Source organism: Xylocopa sonorina, chromosome 16, assembly GCF_050948175.1.
Source record: "Xylocopa sonorina isolate GNS202 chromosome 16, iyXylSono1_principal, whole genome shotgun sequence".
Lineage (NCBI taxonomy): Eukaryota > Metazoa > Arthropoda > Insecta > Hymenoptera > Apidae > Xylocopa > Xylocopa sonorina.
The window spans coordinates 2,832,314-2,855,264 of record NC_135208.1 but is presented as its reverse complement, the minus strand read 5'-3'; the positions used below and the strand labels follow the sequence as shown (position 1 = coordinate 2,855,264).

The following is a 22,951-nucleotide window of genomic DNA, read 5'->3' as shown; positions in this document are numbered from 1 at the left end:
CCCCCACACGTGCTTCTGCGGCATCCTTATAGCCCCTGATATCGTGACACGGTTAACAATACGCATTGCTCTGGTGTTTTTCCTTATTATTAAAGTAGATTCCGCTCGAATGCGCCTTTTTAAACTGGCCTCGTCTCTGTTTTAATTTTCGTTTCGATATTTAAATTTAAACGGTCTGAATTATGCTGTGAAATTCAATTAGAAGTATATTTTTTATTATTGCCAGAAATGAAGGGCAACCTAATTTAGCCATTGCAATCGATAATTTAATTTGAACTCACTTAATTGCTCTGGTATTTTTCTGCTCGAATGCGCCTTTTTAAACTGGCCTTGTCTCTGTTTTAGTTTTCGTTTCGATATTTAAATTTAAATGGTCTGGATTGTGCTGTGAAATTGACTTGCAAGTATATTTTTCATTATTGCCAGAAATGAAGAGAAATTTAATTTAGCCATTGCAAGCCATAATTTAATTTCAACTGATTTAATACTGCTTTATATCGTTCAAATTTAAATGGTCTGGATTATGCTGTGAAATTAAGTTGCAAGCACATTTTTCATTATTGCCAGAAATGAAGAGCAATCTAATTTAGCCATTGCAAGTCACAATTTAATTTCGACTGATTTAATACTGCTTTATATCGTTCAAATTTAAATGGTCTGTTTTATGCTGTGAAATTAAGTTACACCTTATAATTAATTACATACATGTTTGTATATTTTTTATTATTGCCAGAAATGAAGAGCAATCTAATTTAGCCATTATAAGCCATAATTTGCTTTATATCGTCCACTAATTAATTTTATACTGATCCTCTTAATAACAAATATCGACCATTTAATTAAAAAATATCGAAAGTCCAGTTCTTTTCAATTTTTGCAAATGTATGTGCTCTGAAAGTAGAAATAAAATTCTGTAAAAATGTATCTGAAGTATATGAATAACTTTCGCGAGTACACATGTTTGAGAATTGAAAGAATGTTTAAAAAAAATTGTAGAAGATCTAAAAATATCAATTTTTGCAAATATATGTGCTCAGAAAGTAGAAATAAAATTCTGTAAAAATGTATCAGAGATGTATGAACAATTTTTGCGATTGCAGGTGTTTGAGAATTGAAATAATCTTTGAAAAAAAAATGGTAGAATTCCAAAAATACGGGTCGAATCGCAGCGAGGACGGAGAACTCGACTCCTCAGCGAGGGCCTTCAACTCGCTCCTCGATCGTGGATTTCGTCGCTCGTCCCCATTGCTGTTGACTCCCTTATTGTCATCCAAGATTGATCGTCGTCGCACTTCTGCTTTTTTTCAGCGCTGTCGAAGAACAGAGGGGGCAAAAAACGTCAGAAGTAAAACAAGAAACGTGGAAACGGAAACGAGAAATCGTCGAACAATACCCGGAGCAGATAACAGCCAGCACGTAGGTGGGGACCAACGCGAGACACACGATGCGGAATAAATAGTGGCCTGAAATCGAGCGGAATTCAGTCGCACGTCGTTTCACCATCGTCGTAAGCTGCGCACCCAACTCAGAAGCTGAACGAGGGTCATCTTCAGCTCACCTGCGACCCTGCAACAGGATAAATCGATAAGAAACTCGCTGGTTGATTAATCCTGCGACAACGTAGCCACAGAAACGCGATCATCATCCGACAGATGCTGTCAGAGTCGTAACAGTCGAGGAGACGATGCTGCGAGTGCTGTTCCTGCTGTTCTTCCCTGTTCTCTATATCGACACGTTCCTCTTCGGGTATACTAGCTCGCATTTAGTCCACCAGATGCCTTGTGACCACTCGATTCCTCCAATTCTCAAACATGTGCACTCGCAAAAATTCACATTTCTGGACTTCTACAATTTTTTTTTAAAGATTCTTTCAATTCTCAAACATGTGCCACTCGCAAAAGTTATTCATATACTTCAGATACATTTTTACAGAATTTTATTTCTACTTTCAGAGTACATATATTTGCAAAAATTGATACTTTGAATCTTCTACAATTTTTTTTTTTCAAGGTTCTTTCAATTCTCAAACATGTGTACTCGCGAAAATTATTCATACATCTCAGATACATTTTTACAGAATTTTATTTCCACTTTCAGCGCACATATATTTGCAAAAATTGAAAAGAACTGGACTTTCGATATTTTTTAATTAAATGGTCGATATTTGTTATTAAGGAGATCAGTAGAAAATTAATTAGTGGACGATATAAAGCAAATTATGGCTTATAATGACTAAATTAGATTGCTCTTCATTTTTGGCAATAATAAAAAATATACAAACATGTATGTAATTAATTATAAGGTGTAACTTAATTTCACAGCATAAAACAGACCATTTAAATTTGAACGATATAAAGCAGTATTAAATCAGTTGAAATTAAATTGTGACTTGCAATGGCTAAATTAAATTCCTCTTCATTTCTGGCAATAATAAAAATATACTTGCAACTTAATTTCACAGCATAATCCAGACTATTTAATTAAATTGTGACTTGCAATGGCTAAATTAAATTCCTCTTCATTTCTGGCAATAATAAAAAATATACTTGTAATTCAATTTCACAGCATAATCCCTGCCTCTGATTATCTCTTGGACGAGCGTTTGGCACAAGTGCAACTTTTAAGTCGCGACTTTTAAGTCCAAGTAACGCGTGTGCACCGACTAAACACTTCTCAATTCTCTCGTCAGCTCGAGACCAACCACCCCCACAAACGAAGACACTCGCAAGTTCAAGGTCTACTGGAACGTGCCCACATTTATGTGCCACAAGTACGGCTTCGACTTCCACGAGGTGTCCAGCAAGTATGGAATCGCTCAGAACTCGATGGACGCGTTTCGTGGCGAGGAGATCGCGATTCTCTACGATCCAGGGATGTTTCCAGCGCTGCTGAAAGGCTCGAACGGTAAAGACACTTAATTGGTCGCGTTACAACCGCGCCAGAGGCGAAGAAAGGTAATCTTTAGCGTTGCTCAGGGGAAGTAGTGACGAGAAACGGCGGCGTCCCGCAAGAGGGCAACCTGACGAGGCATTTGGAGCTGTTTCGCGAGAATCTGCTCAAGCAGATACCCAGTGAAACCTTCCAAGGCGTTGGAGTGATCGATTTCGAGAGCTGGCGACCAGTGTTCAGACAGAATTGGGCCTCTCTCGAGCCTTACAAGAAGCTCTCCATCGATCTGGTTCGTCGAGAGCATCCGTTCTGGAACACTCGCAGCATAGAACAAGAAGCCAAACGCAGATTCGAGAAGTACGGACGATTATTCATGGCAGAAACATTGAAACTCGCGAAACAACTCAGACCAGAAGCTAGTTGGGGCTATTACGCTTATCCATATTGCTACAATCTGACCCCAAATCAGCCCAGCTCGCAGTGCGACTCGACCACGATGCAGGAGAACGACAAGTACGTACCTGAAACCCAGTAAAAACGTGTATTGCTTATCGAAATCGCGTTCTGGTTAAAGTAAACTGGCTTGTAAGTCAAGTTTCCTTCTCTGAGGGGCCTTATCTAATCTACCACCTTCCAGAATGTCATGGTTGTTCGAATTGGAGGACGTTCTGCTGCCCTCAGTGTACTTGCGACTGAGTTTGACCAGCAGTGAGCGAGTGGGCCTCGTTGGCGGTCGCGTGAAGGAAGCTCTGAGGATTTCCAAGCAGACAGGAGGCAGGAAAGTGCTGCCTTATTACTGGTACAAGTACCAGGATCGAAGGGACGCGTATCTGAGCAAGGTGAGCAGCGATCTCGCCTCGTTATTTCGAGAAGACGCCTTTATCTGATCCCTTTATCGTCTCAGGCTGATCTGGAGGCGACTCTGAGGAAGATCTCCGATCTTGGAGCCGACGGAGTCGTCATCTGGGGCAGCTCGAGCGACATCAACACCCAGCAGAAGTGCCAGCGCTTCAAGGAGTACCTGAACGACGATCTGGGCCCGATTGTGGACCTCGCGACGAGGATTTCGACAGGGTCGACTCGCCTCGACGAAGATCCAAAGGACAATCGAATAGACGCGAGCGTCGAGCAGGTCTGACGCGCGTGTGCCAGACACGACCTTCGGATTAGAAAGACGCTGAGACCAAAGACGAGAGGAACGCGAGGCGTCGATAAATAAATTTCTTAGCAAGTGATCGAGCCCGTCTCGACGCTGTCCACACCTGACGCAAAACAAACGAAGCTTCGACGAAGCTGCGGCGGTCGCAGCCACCCCACATCTCGCTCGAGGAGCCTGGAAATCGCGGCGCACGACAAGTTTTACTGGTTCGAGGTGTAACGCCCGTGGCAATCTTGCTTTTTTACAGTACACGTCGTTGTGGAGGTAGTCACAGATCTCTCTTGCTTACCGTTCATTCCCTGCCCCCTCTCGTTCTCCCTCTCCTCACGTTCTTCTCTCTCGAGGATACCTGGTGGCGTCGTTGGAAGGAAGGAGAGAGAGACTGGCGCGGAACTGAGCGCACCAAGTGGAAGGAGGAGTCGAAGGAGAGGCCCACGGGTGGTGGTGGAGCGCAGCACAGTTTCGTGTTCAGCTCAGCTCGTATCGGATCCCCGTGTCCCGTCGCGAACCGTTCTTTAAATCTGTCGCCAGAGAGATTCGATCGCGTCCGCCAGCAGCAGCCGCAGAGCCCAGTCCCGGCTCTTGGTGCTGTTCTACTCGATCCTGAGTGGTGCGCAGTTCGTATCCATCGCTGACGTGCACGCAGGTGAGTGACAGAGGGTTTCTGCTGGGGAAAAAACGCGAGCAAACCGGAGGAATCGGCTGCTGGGCGATTCGAAAGTCGCTGGCGAGGCGAGGCTGGGCCTGCGTCTCTGTTTTGGGGGCCTCCTCGAGGCGAAAGAAAGTTCGCACCAGCTGTGAGAGAGGCCCTCGCGATGATCACAGGTCCCAACTGGTCCCTGGTTAATGATAGCTCTGCTTAGACGCGACGTTTAAGCTGCTGCGCGGTAGCTGCACCGCCATTCGGCCCTTTCTAATGAAGACCTTCTCGCCTCTGTCGAGGTTAATTGGGCTGGACCCACCAGTGACAGCGTGGACGCTACTATTTTTCTGTTTTCTCAACGCAAAGCTCGCAGATTTGTTGTAAAAAAGGGACGTGACGATAAATAGCGGGTTTGTTACTTCGTAGAGAGTGTCCTGATAGCGTTAAAAGGTCCCGTTGCCTCGAGATCGACCCACGGGACTTAATTGCGTCTCGCGCGGCTCGTTTTAAAAGCCTGCAGCGGTCGAAAACAGAGTGGGCCAGGCTAATGCGCCTCGTGTTCGCGCCTTGCGAGTAATTGGGCCGATGAAAGTGGACAATAACGCCTCGTGTTCGCACCTGTCGCTCTTCGTGCCACCTCAGATGGACCCACGCGACCCTGGCGCGCGATTCACCAGCGGGGTCCGTGTCTTTTGGGGGGTCCGTGACACTTGATAGCCTGTGGGGTCAGCGCACAGCAAAGTAGCTGTGTCATCTCAAGCACGAATCGAGAAAATCGATTTTCTCTGTGCTGTTTGGGACCGTCGGAGGGACTGGTGGCCAAACGAGGACCAAAGGGACCCATTTAAAGCGGCACGCATTAAAAACAACAATGTCATTACATTTTAACGACCTGTTCCTCGGATCTGCCCTACCTTTTCAGAAGAGTTTACAGGTATGTGGTCTCGTGCGACCGCCACACTGAGAGGGGATTCTTTAAGCGGCGTGCACACCTGTGGGGCCTCTCGAGAATTGTCGTAGATGTTTTGTTTGGATTATTAGATTCGTTGCACTGAAAACTGTTCAGTAAATAGGTTTTAGAGGTTTCGCATTGTGGAAAGCAGGCATTTTGTGATTTGCAAGGTTGGAAATTGTGGTGGTGGAGGACTGTTGGGGCCTCAGTGTGGCATTTCGAGCGTTATCGATGATGTTTCGCTTGGATTATTAGTTCTGTTGCAGTGAAACTGTTTAGTAAACTGCTTTAAGAAGTTTTGTACTGTGGAAAGCAGGCATTTTGTGGTTTGCAAGGTTGGAAATTGTGGTGGAGGAAGACTGTTGGGGCCTCAGTGTGGCCTCTCGAGCCTTATCGATCGCGTTTCACTTGAATTATCACTGAAAACAGTTTAGTAAAGACCTTTTATAAGTTCTGCTCTATGGCAAGCAGGCATTTTGCGATTTGCAAAGTTGCAAATGAAGGTGGAGGAGGACAGTTGGGTCCTCTCAGTGTGGCTGAAGGCATTTTTCGATTTGCAAGGTTGAAAGTGATGGTGAAAGTGGATAGTTGGGGCCTCTCGAACCTTATCGATTACATTTCATTTGGATTTGCTCTGAAAACAGTCCAGTAAACATATTCTGTAAGTTTTGTACTGTGGCAAGCAGGCATTTTACAATTTGCAAAGTTGTAAATGAAGGAGGAGAAGGACAGTTGGGTCCTCTCAGTGTGGCTGAAGGCATTTTTCGATTTGCAAGGTTGAAAATGATGGTGAAAGAGGGCAACTGGTTGCCTCACGAGCCTTATCGATCACGTTTCATTTGCATTATCACTGAAAACAGTTTAGTAAACACCTTTAATAAGTTCTGCTCTATGGCAAGCAGGCATTTTACGATTTGCAAAGTTGTAAATGAAGGTGGAGGAGGACAGTTGGGTCCACTCGAGCCTTATCGACACGTTTCATTTGCATTATCAGTTCTACTCCATTGAAAATAGCTTCTACAAGTTCTGTCTTATGACAAGCAGTTATTTTTCGATTTGCAAGGTTGAAAATGATGGTGAAAGAGGACAGTTGGTCCCTCTCAGTGTGCCTGAAGGCATTTTACGATTTGCAAGGTTGAAAATGACGATGAAAGAGGACAGTTGGGGCCTCAGTGTGGCCTCTCAAGCCTTACAGATTACATTTCATTTGCATTATCAGTTCTGTTCCACTAAAAACAGTCCAGTAAAGACCTTTTATAAGTTCTGCACTATGGCAAGCAGTTATTTTTCGATTTGCAAGGTTGAAAATGAAGTTGAAAGAGCACAGTTGGTCCCTTTCAGTGTGCCTGAAGGCATTTTTCGATTTGCAAGGTTGAAAATGAAGTTGAAGAGGTACAGTTGGTCCCTCTCAGTGTGCCTGGAAACGACGATCTAATCGAGAAACTCAGAGGGTGCGAACGCAGCTTAATCCGACACTGCTCGATGCCCCCTTCCAGCCCACTCTCTCTCTCTCTCTGGCTCTCTCCTGGGGCCCCGTGCTGCCTCTCAAGCCCCACGCACGCTCGCGAAGAATTAGTATGGGCGAAGTAACAAAAGCACGAGGAGCAAGAGAAAAAAGGAAGCAGTCGAGATGGCGCCACACGTCCAGCGTGTTTTCGGGGCTTCCTCCGGCGCTGTTGGCAAACTTCTTTTGCTCGTCCTTTTGCCAAGACCCTCTCCTCGCCTCTCGCGACCCTCGCCGCAGCTTCTGCGACTCCTCGACGCCGATTTTTCTCTTTTATGCGGCCCCCTCCGCTCCTCTGGCTCTGCTGGGCCTCAGCGCGTCGCGTTCAGAAAAAGAGGAGCAGCAGAACGCTCGAGCAAAATGCGAAATTGGGGCTAGACAAGGGGGATTTCGAATTCTCATTAAAACTGCGGGGATTGCGATGGTTAATTACACGCTAATCTCGCGTGGCCATCGCCACTCCCACTCTTACAGGCTTCGTTAGGCTCCGTTCTGCGATCCCCAGGCGTGGAATTAAAGGGATTTCGTCGGTATTGCCTTCTTCGAGACTGTACTGGGGTGCTGAGAGAGTTGTGTGAAGAGACTTGGTTAACGTTAGCAAACTAAGCTACATTTTTTAAGGTTTGCTTTTGGAAAGATAAGATTGTGGAGCTTGGGTTTGCTAAAATTGAGATATTTAAGTTCAGTTTTACTAAAGCTAAATTTTTTAAGTTTAACTACTTTAGTAAAAGTAAGCTACTGAAGTTAAGCATTACTGAAGCTAAACTTTACTGAAACTAAGCATTACTGAAGCTAAACTTTACTGAAACTAAGCATTACAGAAGCTAAACTTTACTGAAGCTAAGCTTTACTAAATCTAAGCTTTTCTAAAGCTAAGCTACTGGAGCTAAGCTTTACTGAAGCTAAGCTAGTGAAGCTAAGCTATTTAATGCTAGGCTTTAGTAATACTAAGCTTTACTAATACTAAACTTTACTAATGCTAAGCTTTACTAATGCTAAGCTTTACTAATGCTAAGCTTTACTAATACTAAGCTTTACTAATGCTAAGCTTTACTAAAGCTAAGCTGTCTAATGCTAAGCTAGTGAAGTTAAACTTTACTACATCTAAGCTAGTGAAGCTAAGCTTTCTTAAAGCTAAGTTAGTGAAGTTAAGCATTCTAATGCTAAGCTAGTGAAGCTAAGCTATCTAATGCTAGCTTTACCAAAGCTAAGCAATCTAATCCTATCTTTACCAAACCCAAACTACAAAAACTCTGCTTTACCAAAAACACATTAACTAATTTATATTAATACCATTTAATACCACCATTGCTTTACCAAACCAAAGGTCCCAACTTCCTTCACTCCAACCCTCGCAATTCCAATTCCAACCCAACCATAGCAAACTCCCCTCAACAAAATACAAATTCCTATTCATAAACCCCCCAACAAAATACAAAGTCCTATTATATTACATTGAATACCATCATTCATTTACCAAACCAAAGGTCGCACCTTCCTCCACTTCAACCCTCACAAACTCAAATCCACCCCAATCACACATAAACCCCTCAACAAAATACAAATTCCTATTCATAAACCCCTCAACAAAATTTTATATTACACACCATTGCTTTACCAAACCAAAGGTCCCCAATTTCCTCCACTCCAACCCTCAAAACTCCACATCCACTTCAACCACAGCAAATCCCCCCCAACAAAATACAAATTGCTCTTATATTACATTAAATACCACCATTGATTTACCAAACCAAAGGTCCCAATTTCTTCCATTCCAACCCTCACAACCTCAACTCCAACTCCAACTACGCATAAATCCCTCAACAAAATAGAAATTCCAATTAGACTCTTCCTGGAACAGCGTGACGTCAGGTTCGCGAGTAGGGTCAGAGGTGTTAAGCTCCCTCGTCGAACGGATTTAATCCCCGCACGGTTTTTAAAAGGACTAGATCCGATCTGTTGCGTGCGGGGATCGCGGCGCTCTTTGTGCCCAACCGACTAGGCTCTGGGCGCGTCAAATTTGCTTGAAAATCAAATTAATCTCGCGGCTGGAACCAGGACCCTTCGTTTTTTCGCTCTCTGTTGCTCGTTCGAGGCTCGAGCCTCGCTTCTTCTTCGACGACACGAGCAAATCGAATGGCGGAGGGTGGGAGTGGGCCCCTGGGTCCTACACGGACTTAGAGGCGAGAAGAGAAGGTGGCGCAGCAACAAAGAGCTTTGGACTTCTGGCTACGAGTCCAGGGACGTAGCTATTTCTTATATCGTTTGTTGTACCAATTTTTGTTCTGTTTCTTAAGCTTTGTAAAGCTCGTTGCCTACCAGAATTATAATAAATTTTGCAGACTCTGCACTCTGATTGCAAATTTTGGTCGATACTGTTAAAGTTAGCAACTCTTATTTCATTTCTGAAGCTCTGTAAAGCTTGTTATCACTATCAGAATTATAATAAATTTTGCAAACTATAATTGCAAATAAGCAAAGCTGTAAAGCTTAGCATTAAATAGCTTAGGTTCAGTAGCTTAGATTTAGTAAAGCTTAGCTTCAGTTAAACTTAGCTTCAGTAATTTTTGGTCGATACTGTAAAAGTTGAATTATGTGTGTGTGTGTGTGTGTGTGTGTGTGTGTGTGTATAATGTTGGTGTTGGGTTTGAGTTTGTTGGGCATTCATTTATAAACTCTTCTTAAATTTTGCAAATTATAATTACAAATTTTTATCGATACTGTAAAAGTTAAATTGCGTGTGTGTGTAATGTTGGCGTTGGATTTGAGATTGTTGGACATTCATTCATAAACTCTTCTTAAATTTTGCAAACTCAGGTTGCAAATTTTGTTGTTTATAAACTCCTCTTAAATTTTTCATTTGCCTGATTGCAAATTTATGTCGATACTGTAGAAGTTAAATTGTCTGTGTATAATATTGGTATTGGGTTTGAGTTTGTTGGGCATTCGTTTATAAACTTTCTTTAAATTTTGCAAGCTATAATTGCAAATTTTTGTTGAAGTATCTGTGTATAATGTTGATATTGGGTTTGAGAGGGCTTTGGAAGGTTTTCTGTTGCTGATGGTGGATGAAAATTGAGGATTTGGATTTGAAAAGTTTAACGTTAGTGGTGGAATTGTCAGTGTTTAAGGGGATTATGCAAATGTCCTTGTCACAAATTTTTATCCTTACTGTAACAGTTGAATTATGTTGTGTATAATGTTGTTTATGGGTTTGAGAAGGTTTTTTGTTGCTGATGGATGAAAATTGAGGGTGGATTTAAGAAGTTTGAAGTTAGTGCTGGGATACTGTAAAAGTTGAATTAAGTATGTATAATATTTGTGTTGAGTTTGAGAGGGTTTAAGAAAATTTGTTATTGGTGGTGGATGGAAATTGAGGATGAATTTCAGGAGTTTGAAGTTACTGATGGGATTGTAAATGTTTGAGAGAATTAAGAAGACGTCTCTGTAGCAAATTTTTTCCATATTGTAAAAGTTGAATTATTTGTGTAATTTTGGTTTTGAGTTTGAGAAGGTTTCAGAAGGTTTTTTGTTGATGCTGGATGAAAATTGAGGGTAGATTTGAGAAGTTTAACGTTAACCATAGGATTGTTAGTGTTTGAGAGAATTATGCAGATGTCCCTGTCTCAAATTTTTATCCATATTGTAAAAGTTGAATTATGTGTGTTTATAATGTTTATGTTGGGTTTGAGAAGGTTTAAGAAAATTTGTTTGTGGTGGTGGATGAAAATTGAGGGTGGATTTGAGAAGTTAGAAGTTAGTGGAGGGATTGTAAGTGTTTGATGGAATTATGCAAATTTCCCTGTCGCAAATTTTTGTCGATTCTGTAAAAGTGAAATTATGTTGTGTATAATGTTTGCGTTGGGTTTAATAAGGTTTAAGAAGGTTTTTTGTTGATGCTAGATGAAAATTGAGGGTGTATTTGAGAAGTTTGATGTTAGTATTTGAGCAGACGTCCCTATACCAAATTTTTATCCATATTGTAAAAGTTCAATTATGTGTAAATGATATTCTCTGCGGATTTAAATGGATTTAAGGAATCTTTTGTTGATTGTGAATGAAAATTGTGGACGATTTTGAGGAATTTGAAGTTAGTGGAGGGATTGTAAGTGTTTGATGGAATTATGCAAATTTCCCTGTCGCAAATTTTTGTCGATTCTGTAAAAGTGAAATTATGTTGTGTATAACGTTTGCGTTGGGTTTAATAAGGTTTATGAAGATTTTTTGTTGATGCTAGATGAAAATTGAGGGTGTATTTGAGAAGTTTGATGTTAGTATTTGAGCAGACGTCCCTATACCAAATTTTTATCCATATTGTAAAAGTTCAATTATGTGTAAATAATATTCTCTGCGGATTTAAATGGATTTGAGGAATCTTTTGTTGATTGTGAATGAAAATTGTGAACGATTTTGAGGAATTTGAAGTTAGTGGGGGGGATTGTAAGCGTTTGAGGGACTTAAGAAGACGTCCCTGCCGCGTTCTACCCGGTCATTCAAATCTCCGCTGGTGGAAATGAGATGGGCGGTCGGAGCGTGCAACCGCACGCCTACCCTCGCTACCACGTACAGGGTGATTCGACAGAAATCACCGAGAGAGCTCTAATTTTCGCTATCGAGAGGCTCGCTCTAATTTGCGACAGGTGTTGCGTTGACCTCTGTAAGGGATCTTCGAATTTCGTTCGCACCTGTCCGACCATGATTGACGAGAATCCTCCCCCCTTCGCCTCCTTCAGGCATCCTGTTCTGAAGGAAATTTATGTTTCTCTTTCTCATATGGTTTTGAAGATGATTTATAGGATATTTTTTATTTAAAGATATTAGAAGAAATGTATGGTTCTGTTATTTAATGGAATTATTTAATGAATGGCTGAAATTTTTTTAGTTGGATTTTTTAATAATTATTTCACTGTTTAATTCTAGGAATTTTTTTTTATTTAAAAAGAATTAGGAAAAATGCTTGTTTCGGTTATTTAATGGAAGATGAATAATTTTTACTTTTTGAGGTGGATTTAAATAATTATTCCACTGTTTAATTCTTTGACATTAAAGAAACTGAATAGAATAATTGTTTTAACTTGAAAAAATTAGGAAAAATGTGCATTTTAGTTATTTCATGGAATTATTTAATGGATGGTTGAAATTTTTTAGTTGGACTTAAATAATTATTTCACTGTTTAATTCTAGGAATTTTTTTTTATTTTAAAAAATTAGGAAAAATGCTTGTTTTAGTTATTTAATGGAAGATGAATAATTTTTACTTTTTGAGCTGGATTTAAATAATTATTCCACTGTTTAATTCTTTAAATTTTCTTTCATCTTAAAAAATTAGGAAAAATGCTTGTTTTAGTTATTTAATGGAAGATGAATAATTTTTACTTTTTGAGGTGGATTTAAACAGTTATTCTGCTTCCTTTTATGCTTCAAACTCTACTTGTATGTACTTTAGCGATCGCTATTCTTCACTTAAACTAGTCTACAACCAACTAATTATTTTTTTTACTGAATTCAATGACCAAAAGTTAATAAAACTCTGATGGAAGTGTATCATTAAAGGAAAATTTTAAATACACTGTCGAATCTACAACCAACTAATGATTTCTTCTGCTTAATTTAATGACCAGAACTGAATAAAACTCTCAGTGAAGTGTATCGATTATAAGAAAATTTTCAATGTATTGTCAAGTCTACAACCAACTAATTATTTATTTTACTTAATTCAACGACCAAAACTGAATAAAACTCTGATGGAAATGTATCGATTGAAAGAAAATGTTCAATATAAAGGGACAGAGCATTATACGAACTTATTCGTCACTTAAACTAGTTTACAACCAACTAATTATTTTTTTTTACTTAATTCAACGACCAAAACTGAATAAAACTCTGATGGAAATGTATCGATTGAAAGAAAATGTTCAACATAAAGGGACAGAGCATTATACGACCTTATTCATCACTTAAATGAATCTACAACCAACTAATTATTTTTTTTACTTAATTCAACGACCAAAAATGGATGAAACTCTAAGTGAAGTGTCTCGATTGGAATGAAATTTTCAATATAAAGAGACAAAGCATCGTCGACACAGTTGTCTCTAGCAAACGACCAGACATCGAAGAAGGAAATCGGCTGATCGCGATTCAAGTCGCATAGCTCGTTCGCCAGAGGCCCCCACCTGAATGAACCAGCCTCCCCTCCTGGCACCAGGTTCAACGACCTTTTCAAATTACGTCACCTGGGCTCGTGCTCGCCTCTGGTTTTGCCCTTTTTTCTCTCCGCGAATCTCGTCTAAAGCGAGCCTCACACACGCGAGTTTCCATTGAAAACGAGCTGAGAGCTGGAGAGGGGAACAGACGTCAGCTGACGAAATAAATAACAGCAAAGTCCAAGAATTTTGGCTGATGAAGCAATACAATTTCGAGGATCGATAGAGGAGCTAAAAAAAGCGCAAATCTCGTCTAAAGCGAGCCTGAAATAACAGAAAAGTCGAAGAATCTTGGCTGATAAAGCAATACAATTTCGAGAATCGATCGTTGGATCGATGGAGGAGCTAAAAAAAGAGCAAATCTCGTTTAAAGCGAGCTTCACACACGCGAGTTTCCATTGAAAACGAGCTGAGAGCTGAAAAGGGGGCCACGCGTCTCAACAGACGTCAGCTGACGAAATAAATAACAGAAAAGTCGAGGAATTTCGACTGATGAAGCAATACAATTTCGAGAATCGATAGAGGAGCTAAAAAAAGCGCAAATCTCGTTTAAAGCGAGCTTCACACACGCGAGTTTCCATTGAAAACGAGCTGAGAGCTGAAAAAGGGGCCACGCCTCAAACAAACATCAGCTGATGAAATAAATAACAGAAAAGTCGAGGAATTTCGACTGATAAAGCAATACAATTTCGAGGATCGATAGAGGAGCTAAAAAAAGCGCAAATCTCGTCTAAAGCGAGCCTCAAATACCAGCAAAGTCGAGGAATTTCGACTGATAAAGCAATACAATTTCGAGAATCGATAGAGGAGCTAAAAAAAGCGCAAATCTCGTCTAAAGCGAGCCTCAAATACCAGCAAAGTCGAAGAATTTCGACTGATAAAGCAATACAATTTCGAGAATCGATAGAGGAGCTAAAAAAGGCGCAAATTTCGTCTAAAGCGAGCCTCAAATACCAGCAAAGTCGAGGAATTTCGACTGATGAAGCAATACAATTCCAAGGATCGATCGTTGGATCGATAAAAGGGCTGAGAAAAGCGTAAATCTCGTGGTACGATCTTGGTCCATCTTCTTGGGCCACAAATGGCGCGATTGGTGGGTTAAAGGGACCAATTACGAACGTCTTTTTCCTTGTTCGACCTCGAAAAGTGTTCGCAGACGTTTCTTGGAGGTTGAAAGTCGCTTCGAACGAGTTGGTCCTCGCGAGAATTCCTTAAACGAAGGATGGAATCTCGTCCCTCGATGGACAATTGGTATTTCCAAGGGTAGAGCGAGTTTTCATTCCACGCTCGATGCGTTTTACAATTCCTGCCCTTTTCTTGCCCCCCCGTTCGAGGTTTCGTGGGAGATGCTCGTCGTTTCTTCGTCGAAGGGTGCTTCTTGTTTCAGCTTCCTGGAATCGCGCGCGAACTCACTTCTGATGCGATGGAGGGAGCGATCGAGAGGAATTGGTGGTTGGAAATTGTTGAGAAGGAGAGGAGTTGAGATTGGAGCGATGAGTTGGTTTGTAATTCCTTGTGAAGCTTTGTTTGATGTTGGTCAATGGAAATAAGAGAGAAATGTGAGTTACAATTGTGCGCTCGGTTTTTCATTCTTTGTAGAACTTAATTTAAGGTCAGTGAATGGAAAACAGAGAGAAATGTTAATTACAATTATATTTTCGATTCTTAGTCGCTTGTAATTTATTGCAGAGCTTAGTTTGATGTCAAAAGATAAAGGAAAGAGAGAAATGTTAATTAGAATTGTATTTTACTCGTTTGTAGTTTATTGCAGAGCTTAATTTAGGGTCAGTGAGTGGAAAAAAGAGAGAAATGTTAGATAGAATTAAAAAATTGGGTTTCTCCATAATTAAAACCCTCAATTTGAAGCTTAAGAATAGCAAAGTGGATTCTATGGTTCCAAATTTGAAGCTTAAGAATAGCAAAGTGGATTCTATGGTCCCAAATTTGAAGCTTAAGAATAGCAAAGTGGATTCTATGGTCCCAAATTTGAAGCTTAAGAATAGCAAAGTGGATTCTATGTTTCCAAATTTCAAACTTTACACAAGTGACGAGGTGGCAGCAATTGTCTACCATAAAAATTCGTAGTTTTAAGTCAAAAATCGGGTTCCTCCGTAATTAAAACCCCAAATCAATCCAGAATTTGGAAACTTTGCGCAAGTGACGAGGTGGTAGCAATTTTCTACTATGAAAATTGGTAGTGTTAAGTCAAAAATTGGGTTTTTGATGACTGAAACCCCAAATTTGAAGCTTAAATCATTCCAAAATGGATTCTACGGTTCCAAATTTGAAACTTTGCGCAAGTGACGAGATGGTAGCAATTTTCTACTATAAAAATTCGTAGAGTTGAGTTAAAAATCGGGTTTCTCCATAATTAAAACCCCAAATTTGAAGCTTAAGAATTGCAAAATGGATTCTATGGTTCCAAATTTGAAGCTTAAGAATTGCAAAGTGGATTCTATGCTTCCAAATTTGAAGCTTAAGAATTGCAGAATGGATTCTATGGTTCCAAATTTGAAACTTTGTGCAAGTAGCAATTCTCAACCTTAAAAATTCGTAGCATTGACTCAAAAATCAGGTTTCTCAATATTTAAAACCCCAAATATTCAGCTCAATCGCTCCAAAATGGCAACTTTTCACAAATAACAATTCTCTACTACAAAACTTCTCAAAGTAACAATCTCCAAAGAGACATTCTCACAAAAATTTGGAAAGATTCGGATACCTCTCTCTCCTGCTGTTTCAGGGACCATGGGACCATCATCAGCCCACCAGCATCTCACCCTGGCGATCGCGTTGCTCCTTCAATGGACAACTCTTTACGCGCATCGCGAGCACAAGGTTCAACTCTTTCCTCTCGAAACCCCTCGAAAAACCGCGAAACCTGATTAAACCAATTAACAATCGTCTCTGAAGGTCCACAACATCGTTCTGTACCCAGACAAGCACAGCTGGTGCAAAACGACGCCAATAAAGCAAGTGGTCACCTGGCCACAGTGTTCATCTCAAGAATTGGACAACAACGTCTGCGTGGGTGCTTGTTTCTCGTACATGGTGCCCCATAGCGAGCCATCAGCGCCAGGGGACCTGATCAGACCCTACTGCGACTCTTGTCAGCCATTGGACAGCGTCTGGCACACTGTAAGTCGAAAAACTTAGCAAGAAACAGCGTTTCTCCAAAACCAATTTACCTTAATTCGTGTCTCAGGTGACGTTGGACTGCAAGGACGAGGAGAACAACCCAACGACCATGCAGAAGAAGGTCCAGATCATCACCAATTGTTCTTGCAGCTCCTGCATGGAAACATCTCGCATCAAACCGGATTACACGACTCAATTGCAAACTCTGACTGCAGATGGCAGCCTCGACAAGAACGTGAACGTCGTCCACGAGACGCCAGACTTACTGCTGAATCCTAACTTAAACTCTTCCAAGAACACCACCAGAGATGGTGTGCAGGCTAACGAGAGATTCTTGCAGCTTTTCAAGCACCTGAAGGACTCTGAGAAGTTCGAGGAGTCTGGGACCAAGGAATTATTCTCTAAGTTCGACGAGGACGTCGATTTGGAGAAACTGAGGGAGCTGGTGAAGAAGTATGGCCAAGAGGAGGAGAAAGAGCATTCGAAGCAGCGTCAGCATCAACATCAGCACCAATCCGCGACGAAACAGCAGCAACAACAGCAACAACATCACTCCACAAGCGTTCTCCATCGTGGACCACATCACTCGACGGTTTTGGACGCTGATGTGAAGGAGAAAATCGATGTTGAGCCCCATTATTTGCATCCAGCTGTCGCTGGACAGGAAATTAGCTACCACGACAACGTTTTGGTCGATAAGGATAAGAAGAAGGACTTCTGACGCGGTTTTGGACAGTTGTAAATAGGAAATTGCGTTTCTCTGTCCTCGAATGTTGGTTTAGAGATCTAAGGTGGGGGAGAGAGAGAAAAGTTTAATATATATTTAATTTTTATTATGGTTATGAAATATTTAACTATCTGGCGAGCTTTCGTCGTCGCTGCTTTCGATTCACGCACTGTACTCTGGTTTTTAGATGAGAATAAAGTAGGATACGTTGGACTTCGGTTTTATCCAGTTTTGCGGTTTTTCGTTTCACTGAAGTTTGTATTTCTTATTTTTTTAAGCTGAATTTTCGTGGAATATTCTTTTCTGTCAAGTTTTGGGCTTTTTGGTTTCACTAAAATTCCTTTTTTTGCTTTCTGGAAGTTGAATTTTCGTGAAACGTTATTTTTTTATCAAGTTTTGGGCTTTTTGGTTCCACTAAAATTCAATTTCTTCTTTTTTGCAAGCTGAATTTCCGTGGAATATTCTTTTTTATCAGGTTTTGAACTTTTTGAATTCACTAAAATTTATATTTCTTCTTTTTTGTAAGCTGAATTTCCGTAAAATGTTCTTTTTTATCAAGTTTTGGGATTTTTGGTGAAACCAGATTTTTCTTTTTCTACTTTTTGCAAGCTGAATTGTGCTTTTTGGTTTTAAAAATGAAATAAAATTTGTATTTCTTCTTCTTGAATTTCTGAATTTTCGTAGAGCATTATTTTTTATCAAGTTTTGGGATTTTTGATGAAACCAGCTTCTTCTTTTTGTGTTTTTTGTAAGATAATTTGTGCTTTTCGTGACAATTTTGGGTTCTTCAGTGAAGTAAAGGTAGGTTTAAGGTTTGAGAAGATTCAAAGGCACTTTTTAAGGTGATTGAATCATCAGATTGATGGAAAATGTGGGACAGAAGAGAGAAAGGCACTTGGCAAATGGTACTGTGGGTGTGCAAGGTGGAATGCAAATGAAGCTGGAGCCAATTGAGGAATCTGAGGCTTGGTACTTTCACCATGAACCAACTAGCAATGAAGACGATCGTCTTTCATCTGCAAAATCGTTTTTAATTTTATTTAAAAAAGTCTTGAAAATTAACACTTGTTAAAATCTAATTTTGACCGTGTTTGAACCATTTTAGATGAGATTCAATTTTCCAAAAAATTGCAAACTCTTCATTTATTGCAACTTGATAATATTAAAGAGATGAATTTAATTTGAATTTAATGAAATTTAATTGTTGACAGTGATTTTCAACTTTATTTGACAGAGTCTTGAAAATTAACACTTGTTAAAATTCAATTTTTTCTGTTTTAGAACAATTTCAGATGAGATATGATATTATAAAAATTGCAGACTTTAAATTTATTGCAACTTGGTAATATTACAGAAAAGAAAATTTAGTAAATTTTATTTTAGAGGGTCTTGAAAATGGACAATTGTTAAAATTCGAATTTGGCTATTTTAAAAATATTTTAAATAAGATTTAATGTTTTGAAAATTGCAAACTTTAAATTTATTGCAACTTGGTAATATTATAAAAAAGAAAATTTAGTAAATTTGATAATATCGTATTGCAATCTGCTAATATTATAATATTTTCAATTTTCTATTACAATATTTTCCTTTCAATAAGGGAAAATTCAGTTTGTTTCTCTGAAATTTAATTGTTAACGCTTTTTGTCCTCAAGAAAAATGATTCTACTCTCTGATAAACGAATTTCTGAGAACCCTTCAGCTCTCTGATTACTTATCACGTCGAATCGAAAATTAATCAGCTCCACTCTTTGATCCATTCAACAATCGATTGCTATTTTATTATTGCACACTGTTCACTCGATTTCTGATCAGTTCTCCACAATTATACGAAGATTATCAGAAAGAAGAAATCTGTAATTGTGAAAAATAAAATTGTAATTAAGGAGAACTGATTCAGAAGAGTTTTTTAAGTCCAATCATCTCGAAAGCCAAATACTTCAAAGATTAATTACTCTAACTTCAATAACCATTAAAATTAACAATAAATAACGTCATTTAGTACCAGTAATAAATAATAAAGAAAAACTTTAATTATTTTTTACTTCTTTCTTTTATAATTTAAAAAATTATTTATTATTTATTTTTTTATAGCTTCAAAGAAGTTAATTTTAAAAATTATTTATTATTTATTGTTTCATAGCTTCAAACAATTCCTTAATTGCTATTTAAAATTCTAGAGAGATCAGAAGTTTTAAAGTAGAAATATTATACGTGCAAAGAAGAAAAACTCGTCAACAAAACAAAAAGGAGAGCACACTTTTTGCCAGCAGGTAAATAGAGACCAGTACATAATAGTAAACGAATCGTTGGCGAAGAAAAATGGTCGAACAGAGGATTGATCTAATGAGTTGATCGAGATTGTCGAAGTTATATGTTTTAAGCAAAATATTAAGTTGGATATCTTGACTTAAAGTTTAAGTTATATACATTAACTTGAAGATAGAAGTTAAATTAAATATCATAAGAAGAGTGAAGATTAATGTCGATATCTTAATTTGAAGCTTAAATTACATATCTTAACTTGAAGGTGGAACTTAAGTTAAGTATTTTAAGCTAAAAATTAATTTCCATATCTGAATTTAAAGCTTAAATTACATATCTTAACTTGAAGATGGAATTTTAAGTTACGTATCTCAAGTTAATGATTAACTTCAATATCTTGACTTAAAGTTTAAGTTACATATATTAACTTAAATCTAGAACTTAAGTTAAGGATCTCAAGTTAAAGATTAAGTTGAATATTTTAACTTGACGATTGAACTGAAGTTAAATGTCTTAAGTTAAAAATTGAACTTAAATTAAATATCTTGACTTAAAAATTAAATTTAAGTTAGACATTTTAACTTGAAGATTGCACTGAAGTTGAAGATCTTAACTTAGAGATTGGACTTAAATTAAATATCTCCAAAATAACCATAATAATAAAAATTCCATCTTTTTTCCAATCCAAGAACTCCAATCACCACCGAATACCTTCTAGAAAACGAAAAAACTGCTCGACCAGAGGATGAATTCACCAAGTTCCTCGAGATCATCAAAGATACGTATTCTAAGCAAAATATTAAGTTCCATATCTTAACTTAAAGTTTAAGTTATATATCTTAACTTGAAGATGGAATTTAAGTTCAGTATCTTAACTTAAATATTTAACTTAACTTAAGTATCTTAATTCCATTAAAACAATATTAAATACTTCAAAGCATTTTAGAATCCCATTTCTAAATTGGTACCAACGCCACTATTGCTTCAAAACGCAACACAATCCAAAAAAATTCAATTACAATTAAACATCTCCAAAAGAACTCAAAAATTCCATCCTTTTTCCAATCCAAAAACCCAATCACCACCAAATACCTTCTAAAAAACGAAAAAACTGCTCGACCAGAGGATGAATCCATGAAGTTCCTCGAGATCGTCAAAGTTACGTATTTTAAGTATTAAGTTCCATATCTTAACTTAAAGTTTAAGTTACTAATATTAACTTGAAGATGGAACTTAAATTAAATGTCTTAACTTAAAGATTGAATTAAATATCTTAAGTTGAAGAGTGAACTTAAATTAAATATCTCCAAAATAACCATAATAACAAAAATTCCATCTTTTTTCCAATCCAAAAACCCAATCACCACCAAATACCTTCTAAAGAACGAAAAAACTGCACGACCAGAGGATGAATCCACGAAGTTCCTCGAGATCATCGAAGATAAGAGTCTCGTTAGCGGAAGACCGTTCACCGATAAGAGTCGATCTCCGCCAATCAGAGCCGTGGATCGACGGGAACGCACTCGATGGCGAGGAACCAAGTGCCTCGAGTCTCGTCGACAGTGTTGCTTGGCGCTCCGTCGCGCGTTTCAGCTCGCGTCACGTTCCCGTGACTTCCTCTTTGGCCGCGCGATCCTCGTGGCCGCCGGAAACGATGCTGTCCTGACGGATCCTGGCGAAGGGAACATGCCTGGAACAGACGCTGCGACGCTATGCAGGAAATATCCGACGACCCGCGTCGATGGAGTGCAGACGCTTCTCTGCAGTGGATGAACGCTATGGACGTAGGTAGGAGAATGCTAGTTTGAGGATGAGATGAGAGTGAGAGGAGTGTTGCGAGTGCAGAGAGTTTGTTTATGCTGGGTTTTCATGTGTTGAGAATGGTGGAAGTTGAGGAGAATTTTTTTTTTAGGATTTTCAGAGTTCAGACATGCTTTTTAAGGGATCTTAAGTGTTGAGAAATGTTGCTTTATTTGAGGAGAATTTTTATTGAGGATTTTAAGTGTTAAAACATTTTGTTTAATGGCTCTTAAGTGTTAAGAAATATTGTTCAATTTGAGAAGAATTTTTATTCAGACTTTTAAGAGTTAAGAAATGTTTGTTACTTAATTTGAGGAGAATTTTGTTGAGGCTCTTAAGAGTATTAAAAAATTTTATTTAATTTGAAGAGAATTTTGTTGAGGATTTTAAGTGTTAAGAAATGTTATTTAATTTGAGGAGAATTTTTGTTGAAGCTTTTGAAAGTTAAGAAATGTTCTTTAATTTAAGAAGAATTTTGTTGAGGATTTTAAGTGTTAAAAAATGTTTAATTTGTGAAGAATTTTGTTGAGACCCTTAAGAGTTAAGAAATGTTGTTTAATGGCACTTAAGTGTTAAGAAATGTTGCTTTATTTCAGTAGAATTTTTGAGAACAATTTTGTTGAGCTTCTTAAGAATTAAAAAATATTTATTATTTAATTTGAAGAGAATTTTGTTGAGGCTCTTAAGAGTTAAGAAATATTTATTATTTAATTTAAGGAGAATTTTGTTAAAGCTCTTAAGAGTTAATAAATGTTATTTAATTTGTGGAGAATTTTCTGAGGCTTTTAAGTGTTAAAAAATGTTGTTTAATTTGATGAAAATTTTTGTTTTGGGTGATCAAGATTTTGCGAGTGAAACTGCTTCAGAAAGAAGAACCGTTCTTTGAGAGTTTCTTAAGACTCAACCAGAGTTTCTCAAGAATTTTTTTCTGGGTTTTTGAAAACCTTTGAAAGTTTAGGCTGCTTCAGAAAGGAAGTTTTCAAGATTCAGCGAGTGTTCTCGAGTTTAACGAATATTTTTTTTAATTGGCTTTTGGAAGTCGTGGCTGTTTTAGAAAGAAGAGACATTCCTCAAGAGTTTCTAACAAATTTTTCTCTGTGCTCTTGGAAATTGGGAGTGCTTAAAGTGCTTCAGAAGAGTGAATTCTTCCTTGAGAATTTTACAAGATTGAACGAAAGTTCGCAAATTCAATGAGAATTTTCCTTAGCCTTTTTGTTTTTTTGGACTGCTTCAGAAAAGAAGTTTTTAAATCTCAGCGAACGTTCTTAAATTTGATGACAATTTTTGTTAGTAATTGCGTTTTGGGAATTGTGAAATGAAGAGATATCCTTCGAGAGTTTCTTAAGACTCAACGAAAGACTTTCACCTTCCATTTTATCTTATTCATTAGTTCGTTAGCACTTTCTAGACCCCTATTAGTCGCCTCTTACGACAAGCAGAGGATACTGTGGGTGTATTCTGATCCCCACCACACAGGGATTAAAATTAAGTTGAATCTCTTAATTCGAAGATTGAACTTAAGTCATATGTGTTAACTTAAAGATCGAACTTAAGTTAATTATCTTAAGTTGAGAATTGCACTGAAGATAAATACATTAACTTAAAGATTCAACTTAAGGTAAATATCTTAAGTTGAAGATTCAACTTTAGATAAGTATCTTAACTGAA

General features: G+C 38.5%; 2 protein-coding genes across 2 annotated transcripts; both read left to right on the top strand.

Moving 5' to 3' along the window:
- The first annotated feature begins 1,650 nt into the window (after window positions 1–1,650).
- LOC143431072 (hyaluronidase) lies at window positions 1,651–4,027 on the top strand. The gene is made up of 5 exons (XM_076907578.1): window positions 1,651–1,746; window positions 2,690–2,904; window positions 2,976–3,402; window positions 3,527–3,728; window positions 3,794–4,027. Exons 1-5 carry the CDS (start codon window positions 1,685–1,687, stop codon window positions 4,025–4,027), a joined length of 1,140 nt encoding a protein of 379 aa, XP_076763693.1. The 5' UTR covers window positions 1,651–1,684.
- Window positions 4,028–4,651: 624 nt separating this feature from the next.
- Window positions 4,652–17,259, top strand: LOC143430938 (uncharacterized). The gene is made up of 4 exons (XM_076907417.1): window positions 4,652–4,694; window positions 16,097–16,191; window positions 16,267–16,491; window positions 16,559–17,259. The coding sequence occupies exons 2-4, from the start codon at window positions 16,102–16,104 to the stop codon at window positions 17,210–17,212; spliced, it is 969 nt and encodes a 322-aa protein (XP_076763532.1). The 5' UTR covers window positions 4,652–4,694; window positions 16,097–16,101; the 3' UTR covers window positions 17,213–17,259.
- Window positions 17,260–22,951: the final 5,692 nt, after the last annotated feature.